We start from the raw sequence: 23,701 nt of genomic DNA, 5'->3' as shown, positions 1-23,701 counted from the left end.
CAGAAACTGTTGTTGCCTGATAAGGAAAGAGAGCAAGTGCCTTTAGCTGTTCTGTGCCCTCCCATTCTTAACAATGTGGGCTGTCCTTAGTGTCATCAGATATGGTCCCTGTTGTTTAACAGGTTTCAGCCTGGGAATCCCTTTCCATATCTGAGATTTCTTCTGGAAGGCAGTCGTATCTTTTTTATAATAATAGCATACCTTTTTATACCTCAGGAATTATTTAAAAGATAACTAATCTCCTGACAAAATCTGGCCTTTATGTAGTTCACCTATTTCTCCAGTTTCTTCTTAAAAATTTGGGGCTTGTTCCTCAAGCATTAGTTCAATGATTTGTGCCTGTATTTATGAATTATATGTGGTCGTAAAACATTTTTACTCTGTTCCTCCCTCTCAGCCTCACATTTTCTTATACTACTTTTTTTTTTAACAGACATTTTCAAATACATGAAAGTGGACAGAATAGTATAATGAATAGCCTTAACAGACATCAGTATATGGCCAGTCTTGTTTTCCTTTATAATCGTACCCTCTTTTCTTGTCCCTTAAAGGCTTATTTTAAAGCAAATTTCACATACCATGTTAACTGTCACTGCTTCTTTTGATATGTGTGTCTAAAATATAAAGACTTTTAAAAATGTATAACCACAACCATCATTACATCTAAAAAATTAGCAATGGTTCCTGAATATCGTCATATACCCAGTCATTATTTAAACTATTTAAATTTCCCTGATTGCCTCATAATTTTTTTCAGTGTTGGCTTGTTCAAATCAGGAGCAAGAAAAAAAAAAGGTCCGTATACTGTATGTTTTAATCTAGGGTGCTGTCCGATAGAAATGTTATGTGAGTCATGTATGTAATTAAAGATTTTTCAGTTAACCACATTTTAAAAATATAAAGAAAACAGGTGAAATTAATGTTGATAATATATCTTATTTAATCCAGTATACCTAAAATCTTTTGAACATGTAGTCAATACAAAATTATTAATGAGTTTACATTTTTTCATACTGTCTTTGAAATTTAATGTGTATTTTTTTATGTGAATTTTTTATATTAAAAACATATCTCAATTTGGATTAGCCATTTTTCAAGAGCTTATTAGCCACATGTGGCTAGTGACTATCTCATTGAACACTTCATGTCTAGAAGTTTCCCTTTCCTCTGAAGAAGCAGTCATTTGTCATATATGTTTACACACATTTTGAATTTTGCTGATTGCATTTCTGTGATGGTGGTCCTGTCTCAGGGTGTTTCCTATAAATTGGTAGTTAAACCTAGAAGACTGATCAGATCACTTGATTTCAATTGAAATTCATTTCTTTCCTTCCTGTCTTTCTTCCTTCCTTCCTTCCTTCCTTCCTTTCTTTCTTTCTTTCTTTCTTTCTTTCTTTCTTTCTTTCTTTCTTTCTCTCTCTTTCTTTCTCTCTCTCTCTCTTTGTTTCTCCTTCCTTCCTTCCTTCCTTCCTTTCGCAAGAATGTTTCACAATTGGATTCCATGTTCTTCAACTCTTAATTTTTTAAACTGAGTCTCAGAAAGGTTAAGTAATTTCCCCATGGTCACAGAGCTAGAAACAGTGGGGATTTGCACCTAGATGGTCTGGCTGCAAAGTTCATGCCCTTAACCACTATACTGTCATGAAATAAAAGTCTCCTATGGCCCAATGCTTTAAAGGTCATGAGATTTTTATAAAGGAGATCAATGAGTGGGATGATGGTAAGTCAACAGACTTCGTAGATCTGTTACTGAAGTATCCCAAATCATGTCTTAAACAGTAAATGCTTGTAGTGACTACTCTGCATTGAATTTCTCCAGTTTAAAGTACAGAGTTATAAGCTATGGTTCCTTCTTCCTGCGTTCTGCCCTAACCATGCCTTTTAGAAATTCTTCCCACACCTGGGGCGCCTGGGTGCCTCAGTCGGTTGAGCGTCGGACTCTTGATTTCAGCTCAGGTCATGATCTTGGGGTCATGGGATTGAGCCCCGTGTTGGGCTCCACGCTTGGCAGGGGGTCTGCTTGGGATTCTCTCTTGCCCTCTGCCCTGCCCCTCCTTGTGCTCTCTTTCTCTCTCTCTCTTTCTCTCTCAAATAAATACATAAATCTTTCAAAAAAGAAAAGAATTTCTTCCCACACCCATTCTTTGTGCTCTCTGCTGTGTATTGACTGGATGATTTTTCCATTTTGCCTCTGTAGGATTGGTTCGTTGTAAACCCAACAACAACCAAAAGCTTTGAAAAGCTAATGAAGATAAAGCAGCGGCAGCAAGAAGAAGAAAAGCGGAGGCAGCAGCACAGGAGCAGAAGGTCTCTGCGAAGGCTGCAGCAGCCTGGCATCGAGCTTCCGGAGGCAGAGCTGAGTCTTAGAGTAGGGAAGGATCAGAGGAGGAGTACCGAGGAGTTGCTAGTGTCGACCTCCTGTAAGGAACCGGAGCAGGAGCCGGTGCCAGCACAGTTCCAGAAAGTAAAGTCCCCAAAGACGAATCATAAACGAGGAAGGAAGTAGGCAGGCAGTGTGAAAGCTCCTAGGAGAGCACACGTGATGCTGTTGTCACGGGGACCTGTGCTGGGAGGACTGAGTCACAGGGGCTGAGTGAGGGGAAATGTACTCTTGCAGCTGTTTGTGTCAGGCTGTGACTTTCTCAGCTCCTTCCTCCTGTGTAAATTTTACTGTTCTCCCTATTTATTCACTTCGACCCACCCATCCCACCCCAGTCCCCTTTTGGGTAGGTTTTCCTGCTGTTCCTCATTGGAGTCCTCTTGTTTTTCTCTTATCTTGCCCAAAGAGCTCCCTTTAAAGGCCAACTATGGGCCCCTCTTGCCCTGTACAAAACTGAGAAACCCGTTTGGTTGTCCTTGTCCTTCCTGGGCTATAGAATGTTCTTGGACTCTCCACTGATTAAGTAGTCATTCCATCATCTCGCTTATAAAACAATTCCAAATTAATTTTTAAAATCATACTGACTTATCATTTTGTATTTGTGATAAAACAATCCTAGAAGCTAGAACTGTTGTCACTCATGTACTAAGCGTATCCTGTCTCCTTGGGAAACAGATTTTATGGAGGCTGTTTGTTCTCTCAATATGGTTTTAGGATTGAAAGTAAGAAAATGGATTTAGGATGAAAAAGCCAGAACCTCTCTACACTGGTTTTACTGGGAAATGTTTTGTTTGTCCCAAGTAACAGTGACTGACTGACTAGACCCACAAGCATGAAAAGCAGCCCAAATATTAACGTGTCCCAAACATGAAAATGATTGGAAAGAAGGAAGTAGAAGAAGCAATAAATACTGCCTCGACTTTCTTGGGGCTTGAGGCCTCATCAGTTGCTATGATCAGTGCCCTCCGGAAGCTTGTTTTCTCCCCCAGTTTTAAGAATTGAGAAATACCACATTGCACTTGATGTTTTGACACAGAATCCTAGTGTTCCTGGTAATGCCACTAAGATTGGTAGCCAAGGTACACATTCCTTCTCCCCTGGACTTGACCTCACTTGTTAGTCTACACTGTGCTAAGTCTTTATTCCTCCCTCTAGCCAACCTCTTTGTCTCTTGGAGTTTTCTGAGAATATTGTCCTCTGTCCTCTTTTATATGTGGAGTTCTATCCTCTTTATATCTTGAGACTTTGACACCAGATGTAGATATTTATCTGGTGTTGGAAAGACAAATTCCTTTTCTGTACCTCATGCCTACCTGATAAAAAAATGTCTAGTGGGCTACTTTTCTTCGAGGCTGGCTTTCTCTGGCAGCTCTGTTGTTGTGTTTCTAGATTCTCTTCCCCTTTGCCACAAATACTGGTCTTATATATTCTTGCCATTTTTCATGGCATATGCCACATAAAAAGCAAGGACCCTGAACCCCGATATGGATAAATACTACCTTTTCAAATTCTGAGAGGCTGTTACTACTCTTGAACTCTGTATTCTGTGCTGCTCCACAGAGCTTTAAAATGTGGGCTTTTGTGAAGACCACTTTCCAACAAGGGAGCATTGAAATGAGATTTGGATATTGCCCGAATAGACAGTTTTGAAACAAGTCAAGGACGTGGTGTGTCCACTCTACGTTTTCATTGGCATTTGCACCCTTAAAACCCTTTCGGTAGATGAGGATTGTCAGGGAGGAGAAATGAAGAAGCTATATTAATTTCTGGTGAGTAAGACTTGGGGAATGCTGGGCAATGACAAAAGAAATAAATGACTGTCGGTTAGAATGATGTTTCCAGTTGTTCATTGACTCCGATCTGCTGCTTGACTCCTTGCTGACACAGTGTATGGGGGTAAGAAAATGGCTAGACATGGGAGTGGGTTTGAAATAAGTACCAAATGCAGGGTCTTGGTAGTTTTTTGGCCCCTGAAATCTTCTGGTTAAAATGAGTAACTTGTTTCAGATTAAAGTGAGTTAGTATAGGAAACTTGTCCAGTCTCATTCAGGGCCCTTGCAGGCACTTTAATTAATTTTTCCTTTCTGGGGCACCTGGGTGTCTCAATCGGTTAAGCATCTGACTTCGGCTCAGGTCGTGATCTCAGGGTCCTGGGATTGAGTCCCACATCTGGCTCCTTGCTCAGTGGGGAGTCTGCTTGTCCCTCTGCCCCTCCCCCTGCTCGGGCTCTCTTTCTCTCTCTCAAGTAATAAATAAAATCTTAAGAATTTTTTTTTTCCTTCCTGAGGCCAGGTCTCAGGAGGACTCAGTAGAGAGTATCATAATCATACTACTGAGTTTTTAAATTTTTAAACCAAATTCATTAGAATAATATAAATTTGACAATATTGAATAAAGGCAGGTTGTGGAATGCATGCATGCATGGTGTGGAATGTAAATTGGTACAGTCACTTTGGAAATGATTCGGCAGTATCTAGTCAAGCTGAAAATATGCCCTAAGACTTAGCAGTTTTACTCCTGGGTACATACAGAGAAAAATCCTCTTGCCCAGGTGTACCAGGAGACAAAGGATGATATTGTGGTATGGTTTACAACACGTAGCAGAGACTACTAGCTGTCCACCAAAATCTGCTCTCACCTTGCAGAGTTACAGGATTATAGGATGAATGGTTAGACTATGTTAAACATCCACCATCTAACCCCTGCCCCTAGAGTGAAGGGGTAGCCAAGTAACTTCTCTGCAGTAGAATGTGAGTGGAAGTGATATGTGTCACATCCAGGCTAGAACTTTTAAGCAAGTGAGTGTAGCTCTGTGCTTGTTTTCTCCTTCCTCGGGCCAGATGCAGATAATAGAGTGACTTACGGAGGTGGCAGAGCACAAAATGGAAAATAGTTGATGCCCTGAATCACACCACGAAGGACTAACTGCCAACCAGGAACATCTGTCTGAGACTACTGAAGAGAACTAAATACCTGTGATTTGAGGCATTATACATTCTTGGATTTCTTTGTTAGCCTACTCTAATACTAATCTAACTATCCATTAGGAGAAGGGAGTAAGTTGTGATAGAGTCCTACAGTGGAATACTATACAGCTATAAAATTAACTAGGGCTTCTTGTGTCATGGAGACATCCCAAATATAATGTCTGGGAAAAGCAAGTTACAGTATACATGAAGTGTGCCATTTAAGGTTTAAAAAGAAGCAAAAACAATGCTCTGTATTGTTTATGGATATGTAAAAATATATATTTCTATGCTATATATTACATACAAGTATTTGTATTTAGTATATATTTATAGTTTAATTTAATCATGCTTGATTGTTATGCATATGCAGGAATGATAAACACCAAATTTAGGACAGTGCTTCTGGGGTTCAGAGGGACTACAAGTGAATTTGTAAGTTATTTCTTAAGGTGGATAGTGAGTTTGTTCTGGTCTTCTATATTGTTTGTCTGAAATACTTCTTTTTAAAAATCAGTTCTTACAAATTATTCTGCTCACCTCCTTCTTAAAAGGGAGCACTTTAGAAATTTTACTTGTGTTTCATTCTTAACCTTTCATTTTCCCATAACCCTTTAGTCTGCTGTTCTTTCTATTCACTTCTATTTCAGCCACTCCAGTCAGAACCATCATCACCTCTTGGCTAGACCATAATCCTTTCCTGATTGTTTCCTTCTGATTTTTACTGGCTTGGATACACGCCACGTAACAGCTGTATTGAGTTTTTAAAATTGTAAATCAGACCTCATTCACCTGCTAAAAGCCTGCTGGTTTCCCAGTGCACTTAAACTCGCTTCCTCTTTGTCCCATAAGGCCTTCTGCTCCCACTGCTATCCCATTTAGCTTCTTCTCCCTCTATTCCACCTCTGTTCTCTGACCATTCCCCAACTACACTTTAGCTACATTGACCTTTTAGTTCCTGGAACCTACTAAGCCTCATTCCCATCTTAGGACCTTTACCTTCATTATTCCCATTGCCCGGAATGGCTTCTTCCCTGGCTTTTGCAAGGTAGACTTCATTGTATCATTTAGGTCTTAACCTAAATTTTACCTTGGAGGTCTTTTCCATTTAAATGCACTCTCTATAACATCACCCTGTTTAATTTTTCTTTGTAGCAAAGCAGACTAAAAGTAGGTTGAGATACTCGTTGGGCAATCTACTGCTCACTTGCAGGTATGGATTTCAAAGTACCTTTATCAGATGATTCACCCTCTAAAGTCTTCAAGCCCTTTGAGTCCTCACTCTGAAAGGGACAGACATAAAGCAATACACCAGATTCATTATGTGGGATGATAGGAATTAAAAATAAATGTATGGGACGGAAGTTATCCATTCCCCAATTAGATAATTGGGACAGCGAAGGCAGGAGGGAAATTAACAGCAGAGTAATAAGAATTTAAATCCCTCCTACTTTCCAACTCCTTATCAGACTTAGCATGTATTTTCCTATGCTTTTTTGCATTTTTCCATCCACAGAGAATAGGGCTTCAAATATGTCTTGGTTACCATGTTTTTCAAGTTCAGTCTTTCTGTATTTTCAGCTCAAGAACTGAAGTATTCAGGTTAAGGTATCTACATAATATCTAAAATTCTACTTTCTGTATTGAAGTTGCAGTTTTATTATGTGCACACTAGTATGAATAAGACATGCAGAAGCAGCAGTAAGAAGAGTGATGGTAAAAACCAACAGATACATTATAATCTAAGGTTTTTATTTTTAATAACAAACTACACATTAAACAAAAACATTGTTAAAGCTAGAAGTTAAAGGCATTGAGGGAGAAAAAAATTTTTACTCCACAATTTTAAAGGAATTCATTTACACAGGAATAAAGCTGAAAATTCAGGAAAATTATTTTGAAGTTTTTCATCACTGACAATTTCTGGAAAGCATAAAGTTGATTTTATTTTCCCATAGAGGAGTGATGTTAAAATATGGTATTATATTCCTGTACTAGGATTCAGCGTGCAAATAAATAACTAGTCCAACCATCAGTATATTAAGTGCAAAAAAATTTTTAAAAACTACCCTAAAAGTCTATACTAATTAAAAATATTATTTCCAGCTCTTTAAAATAGACGTAAATATAAGGCATATATTAATTACAAAAGGCATTTCATGTACTGTCAAGTGAGCACATAGTAAGGAAACGTAGAAAGTGACCTAAAACTGAAGTACTTATTATATCTAACATTAATCTTGTTGTCTTAGAATTTAGAATGTTGTTAGGGAAATAGATGGCACAAGACTCTTTCAAGTCCCAATATTAAAAATTTTTTTTCATATATTTTCCTGAAATAAGCAGTGACCTCATTAATGCTAGAAGTATTTCTTCACAGACAAGATTTTCAAAAGTAAGAGTTGACCTAATAGACATTCCCTTTATCTCAATCTACTCAAAGCTAAAACGGTAGGGGCTGAGCTTCAGACAAAAGGTCGTTCTGCGCAGTGCTCTGCCCCCCTCCTCCAGCCTAGCTCTTATAGAACGTGCTGTTTAGATTACTTTTTCACTCTTGACAAAACTATAGAAGGAGCCGCCTGGTCACTGGTGCAGACTTGGAAAAGAGTTAAAAAGCACTTTGCCTTCTTTCTGTGCACTGGCCAAGAGGCATAAGGATAACTGGTTGTTTACAGAACAGAAGGTACTATATCAAGTCAATCTGAAATGCTATTCTTAGAAATCTAGCTTAGCTAGATGAAATAAATCACAGAACTGTTTTCCTTTCACTACCTCAAGGTGGTTTTCTTGAGCTAGTTTAATGTACCGGTATTTGGGAAATGGTATTAGGTTATCTGGAGATTTGAGTAACATCCCATTTATTAACAAGATCTAATTAAGGAAAAACCTAATTAAGGGAAGCTGGTGGCACAAGTATCTAGCAGTACTGCTGGAAAAACGCACCTAATCTTTCACCCTAACACATCATGATGGATGTTTTACCATAGCAGTCTGAGATCACAAAGCCTTCCTAACCAGGGGTATATAGCACGTGAGAATACTGGTTCCAGTCCTTATTTAATCAGTGTTATTTCAGGAATTGCTTTGGATTAATCCTTGGTTTGGTACTCAGAAGAGGTGTTATTGTGGTCCTTGGAGCATCCTGTCTTGGGCACCAATTATGCCTTCTTTGCAATCGTTGCCTCCCCTGGATTAAGCACTGCACATACCACTGTTCCTGCTGCAGCTGCTGCTTCTGATTTTTTAACTGGCTTTTAATAGCCTGCAACTCCTGGCATTGCTGAGTTTGCTGCAGTAATTTCTTCTGTAACTCCCGGTTCTCTCTCCTGATGCTGCGGTAGAACTCAAAAGTATACTGCTTTGCTTCCAGCTCCAAGGCCTGGGCCTTCCTGTCAAGCTCCTTTCTTTTTCTCTTTCCCAACTGCCTCATGTCTGGCTCACTCAGTTGTTTCTCCAGGAATGCCTTTTCCTGGAGTAACTGGACCCTGACTTCCTGTTTCTTTACATCTGTCTCAGCTTGGGTTTTCTTTTTCTTCTCCTGTAATATCTGCATTTCTCTCTCCTGTTTCTCCTTTAATAGTGAAACATTCCTCAGTGCCTGCAACTGCTGCTTTAAATTGAATTGGATCTTTTCCTTCTGCAGGAGCTCCCGTTTAAACTCTGAAGTTTGTTTCGCGTATTTGGAGGCTGATTTTTGCCTCCTTCGTTCAATCTCCTCGTTTTTTTGTAAATAGTTGTTCCACAGCTTTTCAGTCTGCCTTCCATACTCCTCAGTTTTGTTGGTTAGGTATTCCAGGAAGAATTTGTTTTCAGTCTGGACAAGGAACTTTTCATTGTATAGCTGCCTGGTCTCCTCCATTAGCAATTCTTGCTGGATTTGAGCTTGTTTTATTTGGTTGGTCAGCTTCGTCATTTCCATCATTGACTTTTCTTTAAACCTCATCTCTGAGTTTCTTAGCTTCTCTGGCTTGAAAAAATCATTTATTAAACTAAGATACGGTGGAGGGGAACTCCTAGAGTCCTTAGCAAACCTGAGGGAAGAACAAGTGAGACATTCCCCCATCAATTCTTAGTGAAAATTTAGTAAATACAAAATGCATAATTGTACTTTAATTCATACGAGAAACTATTTTTGAGAACCTATTACTGTTCTGCCACTATGCAAGGCACCAGGGAATACAGCTAGGGTAAAGATGAAACAGTGTAGTTTACAATTTACAGTACGCATTCACTACAACCCTGTGAGGTATTACCTCTATTTTAAAGAGGAGAAAACAGGTTCGGAGAATTTAAATGACTTGGCCACGAGTTACACTGCCAGCAGGTGGTAGAGTGTGAGTGTAAAACCTAGATTTTAAGATTTACTGAACACTACAGTAGCTACAAAGGGCCACAGGAACAGCCGGGGTGGTCGAGAGTAGCCATAAATTTCCCGGCTTTTCCACGACCTTTCCGGTATCCGAGGACACTTCCGTGGAGGGAAGCGCCCCTTGAGTACCTACTTGCTCCAGGAATCCAAGCGTTTATCTCCAAGGTCACGGCGTGGTTCACTGACGGTCACTGCCAAGGAGGGAGCGCCGGTGTCAGGGGCCTGCGACACTTGGGAATAGCGTCCCCTTGCGGAAAGTTTTCGTAATTTCTCCGTCCCGTGCTCCACGGGTCCCGACGCTGCCCAGCAACCCCCGGGGTCGCACTCCGCCCCAGTCCCAGCCGGTCTAGCCCTGAGCTGCTGAAGCTCGTCGGCTGCCGAATAAGCCCCAGCAGCCGGTTCTCCCGCTCCTTGGGGGCCGAAAGAGAAACGCACTCTCCTCATTTTCGACCCGTGGGGGCCCTGCGTCGGGGACCCCATCTCGTCTCGCCCTTCTGGGGACCAGCGCTTTGCCCCTCCCCTACCACGGTGAGTGCCCCTTTTCCTAGTCCTCTCTAGCCCTCCATTTCCCCGCCACCGTCGCTAGTTGGCCGGGAGGCTAGAATGCTCTGGCGCTCGGCCCGCCCCTTCGCCTTCCCCTTCCCCTTTAGCGCTAGTTGGGTTCTAGCCTCTCTCGCCGCCTCCAGCGTCATCGAAGCCTCTCTAGGCACGAGGCGTCTCTATGGTAGAGTGGGCGGAGCCAGGAGAAAGATGGCGGCCCCCGCGGAGGCAGCTGAGTTGCAGGCTTCGGGGGGTCCTCGGCCCCCAGTTTGTCTGTTGGTGTTGGGAATGGCGGGATCTGGGAAAACCACCTTTGTGCAGGTGACGTACACGGCGCGGGCGTAGTAGGTGCGCGCGAGAGGTTGTCAAGTGGTGGGCGGAAGGCCAGGGAGAACGGGAGCGAGGTCTCTCAGGGGAGTTGGAGGGGACCCGCGTGTGGCTTTAAGGAACTTGCCAGCAACTCCGGTTCCTTCCTAAGCTGGCCTTTTTGGACTCTTCTTCGCACCCGCAGTTCATATTTGGTACACCTTACCACGTTGTTCTGGAATTATCTTACCGGTAAAATTGCCAACTCCTCGAAGGCAGAGGCTTACATATCACTGGCAATTAATACAGTGCTAGCACACAGGCTTTTGGTGTAGATTACTGAAGAATTATTTCCTGCGCAGTTCTTATGTTTCAAGCACTGGAGATACAGCTATTGAATTTGACGAGGTTCCCGCTTTTTGGAGCTAATATTTTAATGGGAGTGATAGAAAAAAAACCTCACACAAATCAAGTAAATAAGTGATTGAGAATAGGGCAGACTCTGTTAGATGGGTGATAAAGAAAAGATAGCATTTATGAGAGTTGAATGTTGGAGGTGAATATTGGGGACGAATATTTCAGGTAGAGGGAAATGTAAGTGGCAGAAGTCTTTAGGTGTGATTGATAAAGGAATCTTGGCCCCTTATCATTACCTCTTTGTGTCACTCCCTTCCTCTTCTCATAACTCTGCAGAGGCTTACTGGACATCTGCATAGCCAAGGCTCTCCACCTTATGTGATTAATCTGGACCCAGCTGTACATGAAGTACCCTTTCCTGCCAATATTGGTGAGTAAATTGTAACAGAACTGTGCGAAGTCCCTCAGAAAATGGAAAGCCTCCAGCCCACCAGTCTTTAATGCTTTCATTTTCATTTTTTAAAAAGATTTTATTTATTGAGAGAGAAAGAGAGAGAGCAGGGGGAGGGGCAGAGGGAGAGGGAGAAGGCTCCCTCCATCCCAGGACCCTGGGATCATGCCCTCAACCGAAGTCAAACACTTAACTGACTGAGCCACCCAGGTGCCCCTCATTTTCATTTCTTCTAAACTACTTTCATTTTCCTTGAATTTCCTAGAATCTCTAAATAAGCCTTCTCCCTTATTCACATTTTCCTTTGTTTACTCCTTTCCCTAAGTAAGTTTATTTCCTTACCTCTCACTGTTATCTCTCCCTTCTTTCTGGCCAGTTGGTGTCAGGCTATCGTTATTTGGGATAATAACAGTCCTCTCACCTCAAGATCATAAAACCTTCAGCAGGCTCTGATACATAAACCTGTTTTTTTAGTTTCTTTTCTCAAAAGTTTAGAGAAAGGATTTTTGTGTGGTAGTTCACTTACTGATCTATAGGAACCTTTCTTCCACTCCCAAAGTTACATGGGAAAATGTGTATATATATGCATATATGCATTGTTTTGGGGAGAGGTTTCTAGTTATCATCAAACTTTCAGAGAATTTGTGACTGTGAAAAAAATTAAGAGTGGATATGATTCAGTGTTACGATTTTTTTTTTTTTAAGATTTTATTTATTTATTTGACAGAGATAGAGACAGCCAGCCAGATAGGGAACACAAGCAGGGGGAGTGGGAGAGGAAGAAGCAGGCTCATAGCGGAGGAGCCTGATGTAGGGCTCAATCCCATAACGCCGGGATCACGCCCTGAGCCGAAGGCAGACGCTTAACGACTGAGTCACTCAGGCGCCCCCAGTGTTACGATTCTTGTTAGGATCTAGGGGCCTCCTGATTTCCAAGGTGTCACTGTGCTAATCCTCTCCCTCTTTGTCTCTTCTTAATCCTTTAAGCTGCTTGTACCCCAATCATACTAATAAAGGAAAATCTTGTTAAGCAGAGATCATTTTGGGAAGAGTTTGGGGAAAAGTTGATATCTTTTCATTTAAAGGATGGACTTCTATCTGTTGATAGATGACTGGATAAAGAAGATGTGGTATATATATATATACCATGGAAAATTACTCAGACATAAAAAAGAATGAAATCTTACCATTCGGGATAACATAGATGGACCTAGAGGGTGTTATGTTAAGTGAAATAAACCAAGACAGAGAAAGACAAATACCTTATGATTTCACTTATATGTAGAATCTAAACAACAAAACAAAGCAGAAACAGACTCATAGATACAGGAAACAAACTGTTGGTTACCAGAGCAGGGAGGAGTTGGGAGGCGAGGGAAATAGGTGAAGGGGATTAAGAGATACAAACATCCAGGTATGCTGTAAGTCATGGGGATATGACATACAGCATAGGGAATATAGTCAATAATATAATAACTTTGTATGGTGACAGATGGTAACCAGACTTATTGTGGAGATCATTTTGAAATATATAAAAATATTGAATCATTATGATGTAAACCTGAAACTAGTAAGATACTATGTGTCAACTATACCTAAAGTTTTAAAAAAAGATGGAATTCTAATAGTTGGTGGGGTCTACAGGCTGATAGACAGGTTTAGTTAGATATTACCAGATGCATTAATTCCCTTTGAAAAATCATGTCTGCATTACCTTCGTTACCAGTAGGCAGTTAGTAAATAAACTTTTTTCTTGATTTTAGCTCCCTTTTTCTTTTTTTTTTTTTTTTTAAAGATTTTATTTATTTATTTGACAGATAGAGACAGCCAGCGAGAGAGGGAACACAAGCAGGGGGAGTGGGAGAGGAAGAAGCAGGCTCACAGTGGAGGAGCCTGATGTGGGGCTCGATCCCAGAACGCCGGGATCACGCCCTGAGCCGAAGGCAGGTGCTTAACCGCTGTGCCACCCAGGCGCCCCTTAGCTCCCTTTTTCTTTTCTTAATTTTTATTTTTACTTTTATTTTAATTCCAGTAATGTTAGCATTCAATATTATATTAGTTTCAGTGTACATTATAGTGTTTCAACAATTCCGCATTTTTTTTTTAGCTCCGTTTTTCTGTGCGTATGGTCACTGATAAGGTATTTAAGTTGTACAAAACTTCTCCTGGGGCGCCTGGGTAGCTTAGTTGGTTAAGCATCCAACTCTTGGTTTCAGCTCAGTTCATGATCTCAGGATCATGGGATCGAGCCCCTCATTGGGCTACAGCTCAGTGGGAAGTCTGCTTGAGATTCTTTCCCTTTCCATCACCCTCCCTCTCTGCTCCTTCCCCTGCTCTTGCGTGCTCTCTCTCTCAAATAAGTTAAGGAAAAAAAAAATCTCAAAATCAACCCCCCCCCCAAACCCCCAGCTTGGCCACATTACTTAAAAAACAAACAAACAAAACTTTTCTCCTTGTCTCAGACCATTTCTACCATAACTTCTGAGCTCTTAGCTAACATTTTTCATGGGTTACTTCCCGGTTGTCTTTTGTAAGGAAGGAAACCTTTGTGAAGCTGGGGGGAATTAGTAGAAGAGAATTCAGACAAGGGAAGCCTGAAAGGCTGGTTTCAGCTTCTTGCTGGGAGAGAAGGTACTTCTGCCTTTCTGTTCTTCTCTTCATGATCTTGTTTTTTTTTCCCTATCACAGTTAGATGACCTTAGCTTAAAAATTTAGAAAACAGATTTGAAAAGTAACTGAGATATACCAAGAGAGAAACATTTCTTTTCCTCAGAGGAAGCAGAGATGATTTGAGAGGCCCATTGTCTGAGGATACTGTAGGTGGAGGGTCTCAAACTACATTGTTTCTATGTGTTAAATTCCAGTGAATTCTTTTTCTCCCCCCAGATATTCGTGACACTGTGAAGTATAAAGAAGTCATGAAACAGTATCCTTTTCAGCATCTGCTTCGGTGCTGACTCATCCCTGACTGGTTACTGTCTGTTTTTTGTGGCTTTGAGAGTGTTTTTGCATTTCTTTGTGAAATATACTAGCAAAAGCATTTAATTGCTTTAAAGTAATTTAATTAGGAGGATGGAAAGATGAATAGGAGGAGAGGTATTTTTAGGTGATTAGAAATACTGTTTCAGCTTGTGGTTTCAGTTCTCTTACCATCTTCCTGGACTACCAGGCTGTTGTGAATAGAGAGCATGAAGAGTGAGAGGCTAGCTGGTGCTGTGCCTGGTTCCACAAAGTAGTATCGCCTTGGAGGCCAGTGCCTCCTCTGACTGGGAGACTCAGAAATGAGTAGGTTTATTTAGGAGGATCAACTCTTAGTACATTGCTGTATGAAATGTGTACTTTCCGTGTAGATGGGTCTAGTGGATAGACTAATTCTAATTAGCAGGTTGCTTGATCAGTGAGGATCAGAGCAAGGAGTGTGAGATCTTAATGATATTTTAAGATGATCTTAATGGCTAATGCTATTAAGCTGTCACTGTCAGATCCATCTATCTTTTACATTTTGGTCACCTTAATTTCTTCATTTTGCCTTGGCATCCCCAAAATGATAAAGGAATGAGGAAGATGTTGATAATGAAAATTCCTTGTGAGGTTAAGATTATGTGATATGTCAAGGATTAGCTGCCAGTATCCGTTCATGGAACACTAATGTTACAATGCTGTTTGTGTGAATGATATCCTAAGTGTGAATTTCATCATCTAAATTGATCTGTAAGTAATTTAAATCCTCAACTTAGTATCCAGGTATGGGCTTGGGCCCAATGGTGGTATAGTGACATCACTTAATCTCTTTGCTACCAGATTTGATCAGGTATGTCTGTCCTTACTTTATAGGCATGGCTGTGTAAAAACCTGTGACTTTTAAATGCCTTAGCTTGCTCACATTGAGAGAGAAGAGCAATAAACTTGGATATACATAGAAAATAAGTACGCATTTTGGTAGACAAGTAGGTTATGATAGGATGATCAATGTTGTGAGACACTTCACATTTAGCATTTGTGACGGCCAATAAAACAAAAATCCAGGTTCTTTTCTTGATCTTGGCTTGTAGTGTCACCTTGAGGATGGAGTGGAGGGTTGGGGAGTGGGACGGGCTAGGAGGCATAGAATGGAAAGATAATGGGGCTTTTTACATGTGACAAATAATTGTCACTGTTTAAGTTTTTCTCTATCACCTACTTCCATAAGAGTGTTTTGTAATCACTAATTTTTTACCCTGATGTCACTCCGTGGGACAGGCTGTTAACATTTTACTGAAGCACCAAGAGATACATCCCGACAGTGACAGATCGTCTTTACCTTCTCAGGACCTTGCAGTATACTCTGGGGTGTTGCAGTGCTGCCGGTGTGGCTGTGTTTCTTTAGTTCATTGAGTTTATTAGGTGGTGCCCTGAGATTGAGAACACAGAGATTGAATAGTCGATAGTGCCTGTAAGGCAGGCTACCCTGGAAAGGGTGATTTTTGTGTTGAAAATGGATCCTGTTGTATCTGGCATCTTTTTCTTTTAGGTGATGAAATTTATCGAGAAGGCTCAGAACGTGTCTAAGTAAGTCGTTTCAGTTTAACACCAATTTATTACTCTGTAGTTGACATGTCTTGAGGATTTCAGGATACCATCAAACTCTGAAAGGGTGTAGATTGAGATGAAACCATTAGAAGTGAAAAAAAAAAAGTGGGCAAAAAAACCAAACAAACAAACAAAAAATCCACATTAAGGTGATATACAGTGAAGAGCTAGATTTAATAGTATCCTGCCCCCAATCACTGTTATATATGCCCATGGCTTCCTAGGAGGTATTTTTTGAAACTTTGTCCAAATTCAGTTGTCTACCTGCCTTCTCTTGGGAAAACTCCATTTGTTGGCATTAAAATCTCTGAAACACCTTTCTAACCCTTGTTTAAAAATAAATCTTAAAAAGAAAAAAAGACCATATGCTCATTATAGAGAATTAAAACCATGCATAATATTTAAAAGATGAAACTATTTCACCGTAATTCCCAGTAGAAATAACTATCATCACTATTACTATTATATTGTGTGATATTATTTTATAATGTATAACAAATAGTATTATTATATGTATTATTGTCATTATTACTATCAGTGACCATTATTCCACATATGTCCATGCATATATACGTAGAAGGATGGATGGATAAGGTGTTTCACAAAAACGTTTTTATAAAAAACTACTAGAGGTAGTTTAAAAAAAAAAAAGCTTTATTGAGATATAAATTCACATACCAAAGGTCCATTCTAATTTTTGAGTATACAGTGTAGTGGTTTTTAGTATATTCATAAGGTTATATACTGATTACCACTATCTAATTTCCAGAACTCTCTTTTCTCCTCAAAAGAAACTCTATACTCATTAGCAGTTCCTGTTATTCTCCCTTCCCACCCCAGCTCTGGTGGCTGCACAATTTTACATTCTCACCAGCATTGTGTGAGGGTTCCTGGTCCACACCCTCACCAACACTTGTTATTGTCCTTGTTTTTGGTTATACCCATGTCAGTGAGTGTGAAATGTCTCATTGTGTTATCAGATTTGATTTATATTTCCTCAGTGATTAAAGATGTTAAACATCATTTTATGTACTTTCTGGCCATTGATACGTATTTGGAGAAATGTCTTCAAAAATTTTTGCTCATTTTTAAAAACAGCTTTATTTAGATGTAATTTATATACCATTTAAAGCGTACAGTCAGTGTACGCTTTTAGTATATTCACAGAATTGTGCAACCATAACTGTAGTCACTTTTGGAATATTTCCATCACCTCAAGAAGAAACCCTTTATTTAGCTCTTAACTCCCCTATCCTTCTATTCCTCCTTTTCCTCCACCTACCTTCCCTCCCACCCCCACCCCAAGAAACCAGATGGTTTCCCAAGAGATTTGCCTTCTGGTTTTGTTTATCTCTCATTTTTAATGCAGTGTGTTTCTAAAACTATCACAGTTCCCTGTGTGAGCATTCGCAGCAGTATGTGGACTGCTGCTCCTGCCTGGTAGCATGAATATTGGACATTGAACAGAGCCTGGGGGAACATGGTATACGTTTTAAGGGCAGTGGGAGGAAGTTAGACTTGACAGTGTGGAGAGGTTATTCCAGTCTCGGGTAACCAGGTGTTCGGTGTTCTGTGTGCAGAATATCTTTCAGCATTGCACAGGTGTAATACTTCTTTAACGGTCATTCTTGACACAGGTATGTCTTGATTGACACACCCGGACAGATTGAGGTGTTCACGTGGTCAGCTTCTGGGACAATCATCACTGAGGCCCTGGTGAGTATTGTAGGACTGGTTACTGAGAGTAACTAGAGAGCTGGACTGGTTAAGTAAGCATCTTTTTATTGCATGGGACCGTATGTGGGAGGGAGTTGTGGAAGCTCTGTATACCCTGCCTCAGGTGGTTCTCCCTTGCTAAGGAAGGTGGGAAAAGAGACTGGGGGTAGATCATGAGCCCTTGGACTAAGGCTGTGATTATTTTGTGGCTTCAGGCATCCTCATTTCCAACAGTTGTCATTTATGTAATGGACACATCAAGGAGTACCAACCCAGTGACCTTCATGTCCAATATGCTGTATGCCTGCAGGTAATTGATTGCTGGTGGGCACGCTATGACATCAAGGTGGGAGGCGGCCTCTTTCCTCTTCTGTATTTGAGTCCTGAGTGCTTGCCAACCTGGATTTGTGCTCATTCAGATGTGCCCCTCGGTTTAGTAGTTGTGAGCTGGGGAGAGGTTAGAAGAGAAAAGAGGCACGTGTGTTGGCGTACTCTGTGAGCAGCTTCTCAGCTTCCTGCCTTGCTTGTTGCAGAAACAGGCGGTGTGTGAATATGAACCTTTTGGTGGTTGCTCCTGGTTGAATGAAACAAGTCTAAAAAGAATAGTGCCCTCTGGTCTAAATGCTCCCTTTCTGTGTTGTGATATGAGAGATTATGAATAAAGAGATTTATCAATAATTCCACAAAGCACAAGTTTGCCCCAACTTGGTGTCATTAGGGACAAAAGGACATGCCTCACCAAGGTATGTGAGTGCAGTAGACATAGGAGCAAGGCGAACTATTATTAAATCTGAGAGAATTTATTTGGGGGGTACACAGAGGCCATTACTAGCATTTGTGCCTTCTAATATGACTAGAGATTTCCCTTCTTCTTAGATGCAAGAAATCCTAGTCTAAATAGAAATCTGATGACTGATAGCGTTTTTTTGTTTCCATATTTGTTAAATGTTTAAAAGACAATTACTTGGTAAAAAACAACAACCAGACCAAAAACCTATACACAAAAAACAAGGTCAGTATCAAAGCATTATTATTCCAAGAAGGAGAGAGAATGTGTGTGTGTTTTTTGCTTGATAGTAGTGGTGGTTTTTCCTCTTGGGAGAGGAGAGTGTGAGGGCTGTGTGAGAATGGATACCTTTGTGTAGAGTGTGAACCCATTCCACTTCTCTTTACTCAGTTCCAACTCACTGACACTGGGCAAGCAAGAGCTTAAGTGTTTTTTTACTAATAATGTCTTAATGTTTGATTTTTAGCATCTTGTACAAAACCAAGCTGCCTTTCATTGTGGTTATGAATAAAGTAAGTGGATCCTTCCTGTTGTGGGTCAGTATTTCTTTTTCATTAGAACCTTGTGTTATTGGAAGGTTTGGGTAGGTGAGGATTTTCACATGTCGGAGAACAGATTCAAACTTATCTGAAAGTCATGAGCACTTGTATGAAAAAGATTCAGTCAGATTGGATGAATATTTATCACTGGCTCTCATCAAAGTAATTTTAAACTAGAGAGAGTAGCCCCTCAACCAGAGCGTATAGGTTATCCCTCAGAATTGCAACTGTGTATATGGGGGAGGGACTGCTAGCTTATCGGCTGTCACAAAACAGGAAACTTCACTGTTGTTGGGTTGAGAGGTAGGATTCATGAGACTACATGACTTCAGAGCCTAGAATGTGCTGGCATCTACTCTCGCTGTGGTCACTTGGCAGTGGATAGTGAAGGGTCTGCTTCAACCAAGAGAACACATATCTTCATTTCATTATTTATAGTAGTCTTGGCCCTTTATAGTTTGTTGTAGTGGAGGAGGAAATGGGGGAAGCAGAGAAAAAATATCTGAATAATTGCTTTGTTGTCGCCTCTTAATTAAAATTTTTTTGATGTTTGATATCTAAGCACGTCTCTGGTTGCTGATAGTTGACTTCTCTCTGGTACAGACTGACATCATTGATCACAGCTTTGCAGTGGAATGGATGCAAGATTTTGAGGCTTTCCAAGATGCCTTGAATCAAGAGACTACATACGTCAGTAACCTGACTCGTTCAATGAGCCTGGTGTTAGATGAGTTTTACAGCTCACTTAGGGTAAACTTTCTCCTCTGCTTATACTGACAGTCCCTTCAGACAACCTCTTTACCTGTAGGGCTGGCTTTGAACCTATCTTAGAAAAGAAGTTCGTTACCTTAATAAAAAAAGCATTTAAACATTACTTATTAAAAATTGGTGTTTTGTGGGGTTTTTTTCATTCTTTTGCATGTTGCTGTCCAGTTTTAAACCTGGAGGTTTAAAAGATAAATAAGGTAGGGGCACCTGGCTGGCTCAGTCAATAGAGCATATGGCTGGCTCTTAATCTTGGGGTCGTGAGTTTGAGCCCCACGTTGGGCGCTGAGATTCCTTAAAAAGAAAAAAAAAAGATAAGGTAAAGGCCCTCCCTTTTGAGTTTATGGTTTAGTTTGAAGAGAAGGCTACATACAGAATTGAAACTTGATATATTGTGGTAAGGACCTTGGAGGTTGGGCCTGATGCTCGTGAGGGGCAGATCACTCTTGAAATGAGGAATTTTGGAGGATATAGCATTAGAGGTATGCTTTGAAGGAAGGGTACGATTTATTTTTTAATTTTTTTAAAGATTTTATTTGTGTGTGTTTGTGTGTGTGCGTGTGCGTGTGTGTGTGTGCATGCGCGTGAGAGCGTGAGCACGAGCCGGGGAGCGGCAGGCAGAGGGAGAAGCAGACTCCCTGCTGAGCAGGGAGCCCAATGTAGGACCCAATCCCAGGACCCTGGGATCACAACCCGAGCTGAAGGCAGACGCTTAACCGACTGAGCCACCCAGGCACCCAGGAAAGGTACGGATTTTATAAGCAAAAGTGCGTCGGGGTGGCAGGAGGATGGTAATTGCCCAAGCAAAGGCATTGCGATACTGATTTTTATAGAGAACAGTAGTTGGATTTGACAGGGAATAGATGAGAAGTCTTGCTCTGTGTTTCTCCTAATTCTTTTTTTTCTAGTCCTCTCTTTTCCATAGACTTTTTTCCATGGCTTTTGAGTATGTGTGCTGTTTTGTTTTGTTTTGGCTTCACTCTTTGCCAGAGACTTCTTGAAGTATCTTAACAACTTTTATGAAGATCTTATGATTTTTAAACAAAGTAATGTACACCATTTAAAAATACATGGTTTCCTCAGTGGCAATGATGCTTTTGGCAGGTGGTGGGTGTGTCTGCTGTTCTGGGTACAGGCTTAGATGAACTCTTCGTGCAAGTGACCAGTGCTGCAGAAGAATATGAAAGGTAAGGATAAAGGAAAATCCTGTTGATGACATTTCTAGTAACCTACAATCTGATATGATAGCTGTTTTGCCAGCAAAGCATTTTGGTTTTCATAGTGTAGGTATTATATTTGCCACGTGTATGTGTACTGGATCTGTATGTGTACACTAAAGGGTAACAAGTCCCCATTAACCTTTTTAAAAAATAGTAGTATAAAACCTTCGCTGTATTGAATGATTAAGAGCAGGAGTCTTCAGACTTCTTTTGTAAAAAGCCAGATAGTAAATATTTTAGGCTTTTGTGGGCCATACGATCTTTGTTGCAGTTGCTCAACGGTCATTTTAGGGCAAAAGCATCCATAAACAATTTGCAAATGATTGGGCACAGCTGTGTTCCAGTAAAACTTTATTTACAAAAATAGGCATGATTTGGCCTGTTTGCCACGTTGGCTGACCCTGGATTAAGAACAGAGACTTTGGAGTCCGACAAACATGGGTTGGATTTCTATTTTCTCCACTGAATAAATGAGTGGCCTTAGCAAGTTTTCATCATTTGTAGGTCACGGATAATAACATTTATTGTTAAGGTTGTTGTGAGCATTATTTGAGAAAATATATCCAAGCACCAAGCATGATTGCTGACACATAGCAAGCACACTTCATGATAAATGGTTATTACTATTATCATGGTTAATACTGGAATTCTGTTTACTTACAGGAAAGTGTAATCAGAGTACTTTCCTCGGGCTGGTGGCATGATAATTGGCTGCTTACTAGGATGTTCCTTTGGCTTCATACTTAGCAAGATTCTAACAACCACATGGTTTTTAGACACATTCTTTTGATTTTGATTCATCAGACAAGGTGTCTTTCTGTGTTCCCAAAGTCTCAGGATAGACCCTTCTGTATCCTTTTGTTATTGCCCAGATAAGCCACACAATTACATACTGGGCTTCCTGAGCCCAACAGGCCTCCTTTTTTTTTTTTTTTCTTAATTTATTTGACAGAGAGAGAGAGAGTGCGCGCACGCGCGCACACACACGCACAAGCAGGGGGAGGGCCGAGGGAGAGGGAGAAGCAGGCTCCCCGCTGAACAGGGAGCGCAATGTGGGGCTCGATCCCAGGATCCTGAGATCATGACTTGAGCCGAAGGCAGACGCTTAACCGACTGAGCCACCCAGGTGCCCCAGGCCTCCTTTCTTTCATTCATCTCAGTTTTATCCAAACAAGTGATGAGCTCATGAGTCATGGACTCCGGACTTAATCATTCCTGGCCAGCAGTCTTTTGTCTCTTTGCTAGTTTCAGTGTGGGGGCAAGCATCTTGACTTTTAATTCCATAGGGACAGAATCTCAGTGACTAGGACTTGTTACATATAATGTTCGGTGAAGTAAGGTCTTCTGTTACTGGCAAGGACCTAGGAAAATAGAAGTGATGTGGGGGCGGGCAGGACGGATTATTAAACAAAGGAATTTAGAAAGTGTTTTCTCTTTCCAGGGAATATCGTCCTGAATATGAACGTCTGAAGAAGTCACTGGTAAGAGAGGAGGCTATTTGTGTATTTTGGGCCACTAAAAAATAACTTCAAACCATGCACTAATCCTCCTGCCATAAATGCTTTTGTTTTGGCTATCAGTGTATCTTTTAGATGTTTGTTATTTAAATTGGTAAATTTGTGTGTGTGCTGTCTAGATGCAGAAGGACCCCCTGATTGTTTTTCTTCTCTTTATTTGAATTTTTTAAAATTTGATTTTTCTTGTTACATATGTTAAGCACTTCTTAGGTCCCACCCCACTCCTACTCCCGAGGCTCATTTAAGGACTGGTTATAAATTTTTAAGAAAAAAGAGGTGGTTCACAGTGCTTATTCCAAATGATCACTTGGCCTGTCCTCTTCAGCTGCATTGGGTCCCTTACCACTGCTGTGTCTGCTTGAGGGATCTTTTGATGTGTTCTTATGTCCAATTTCTAAAACCTCTAATTCTGTCTGCAGAGTCCTCCCGTCTGAACTTGTGCTTCTCTGGGCCCACACTGCTTGGTGTTTCTGTATCTGGCATGTCTCACCTGCCTCAGTGTCTAAATAGCCTCTAGTATTTGTATATTTAGTCATCTCCTGTTAGAAGTCTGGCATCTAACTCGGGGCTTTTTTTTTTTTTTAAGATTTTATTTTATTTATTTTGGAGAGAGAGAGTGAGTACGTTAGTTAGGGGGAGGGGTTGAGGGAGATAGAGAATCTTAGGCAGGCTCCACACTCAGCGGACCTGAGATCATGACCTGAGCCAAAATCAAGAGTTGGATGCTTAACTGACTGAGCCACCCAGGAGCCCCTAGGACTCCTTCTTTAATATGAAGATAATTTTCTCTGTGTGTACAGGCCAGTGCGCAGAGCCAGCAGCAGAAGGAACAACTGGAACGCCTTCGGAAAGATATGGGCTCCGTAGCCTTGGATGCAGGGACTGCTACAGGTATTGGAAGATCTCCTGGTGTTCAGAACTAAAAGGAGGTTATGCTTACTTCCACTTCTAAGAGAGGGAAAGGATAAAGATAATGTGGTGTTTGAGATTGATCGATGTATTTATTATATCACATTTACTTTGTGTGTGATTTGGAAAGGTAAACTCCTGAAAGTTGTATATAACTATACCACTTTGAGTTCTTCCTCTTTGGGTAGTTTCTGCTTTACTTTGGCAAGATACTCGATATCTTCTCTATTTTCTTAAACACTAAAAAAAAAAAATTAAAGTTGTTAACATACAGTGTATTGTTAGGTGCAGGGTAGAGTTTAATGATTCA

At 40.7% G+C, this 23,701-nt stretch overlaps 3 protein-coding genes across 10 annotated transcripts in view; 2 read left to right on the top strand and 1 right to left on the bottom strand.

Moving 5' to 3' along the window:
- ZNF512 (zinc finger protein 512) overlaps window positions 1–4,213 on the top strand; it is a 30,832-nt gene extending 26,619 nt beyond the window's left edge. For all 6 annotated transcript variants that reach the window (XM_045809178.2, XM_087863760.1, XM_045809180.2 and 3 more), the window contains one exon: window positions 2,198–4,213. In XM_045809178.2, coding sequence (XP_045665134.1) covers window positions 2,198–2,506 — 309 coding nt within the window. In that variant the 3' untranslated portion in view covers window positions 2,507–4,213. The remainder of the gene's footprint in view (window positions 1–2,197) is intronic.
- Window positions 4,214–7,087: 2,874 nt separating this feature from the next.
- Window positions 7,088–10,195, bottom strand: CCDC121 (coiled-coil domain containing 121). Its single transcript, XM_045809173.2, has 2 exons — window positions 9,849–10,195; window positions 7,088–9,377 (listed from the first exon to the last, which is right to left on the bottom strand). Exons 1-2 carry the CDS (start codon window positions 10,193–10,195, stop codon window positions 8,414–8,416), a joined length of 1,311 nt encoding a protein of 436 aa, XP_045665129.1. The 3' UTR covers window positions 7,088–8,413.
- GPN1 (GPN-loop GTPase 1) overlaps window positions 10,109–23,701 on the top strand; it is a 19,702-nt gene continuing 6,109 nt past the window's right edge. Inside the window, exons 1-12 of one of the 3 annotated variants that reach the window (XM_087863761.1) lie at window positions 10,109–10,243; window positions 11,255–11,348; window positions 14,256–14,295; window positions 15,114–15,180; window positions 15,880–15,917; window positions 17,576–17,654; window positions 17,870–17,964; window positions 18,908–18,953; window positions 19,584–19,730; window positions 20,850–20,932; window positions 22,407–22,446; window positions 23,283–23,373. In XM_087863761.1, the coding sequence (XP_087719887.1) occupies window positions 14,288–14,295; window positions 15,114–15,180; window positions 15,880–15,917; window positions 17,576–17,654; window positions 17,870–17,964; window positions 18,908–18,953; window positions 19,584–19,730; window positions 20,850–20,932; window positions 22,407–22,446; window positions 23,283–23,373 (694 nt within the window). In that variant the 5' untranslated portion in view covers window positions 10,109–10,243; window positions 11,255–11,348; window positions 14,256–14,287. Of the gene's footprint in view, window positions 10,244–10,425; window positions 10,604–11,254; window positions 11,349–14,255; window positions 14,296–15,113; window positions 15,181–15,879; window positions 15,918–17,575; window positions 17,655–17,869; window positions 17,965–18,907; window positions 18,954–19,583; window positions 19,731–20,849; window positions 20,933–22,406; window positions 22,447–23,282; window positions 23,374–23,701 lie in introns of those variants that run through there. The other 2 variants (XM_045809174.2, XM_045809175.2) reach the window with 2 other exon arrangements.

Source organism: Ursus americanus, chromosome 7 (assembly GCF_024610735.1).
Source record: "Ursus americanus isolate L20-20 chromosome 7, mUrsAme1.1.p, whole genome shotgun sequence".
In the NCBI taxonomy this organism is placed as follows: domain Eukaryota; kingdom Metazoa; phylum Chordata; class Mammalia; order Carnivora; family Ursidae; genus Ursus; species Ursus americanus.
This window is presented reverse-complemented; position numbering and strand designations above follow the sequence as displayed.

Excerpts from the sequence above, each read along its gene's own strand:
- CCDC121 (XM_045809173.2), bottom strand. The coding sequence starts at position 10,195 with ATGGGGTCCCCGACGCAGGGCCCCCACGGGTCGAAAATGAGGAGAGTG. Across the intron at positions 9,378-9,848 it reads CGCTTGGATTCCTGGAGCAA|GTTTGCTAAGGACTCTAGGA; the intron begins GTAGGTACTCAA and ends TTCTTCCCTCAG.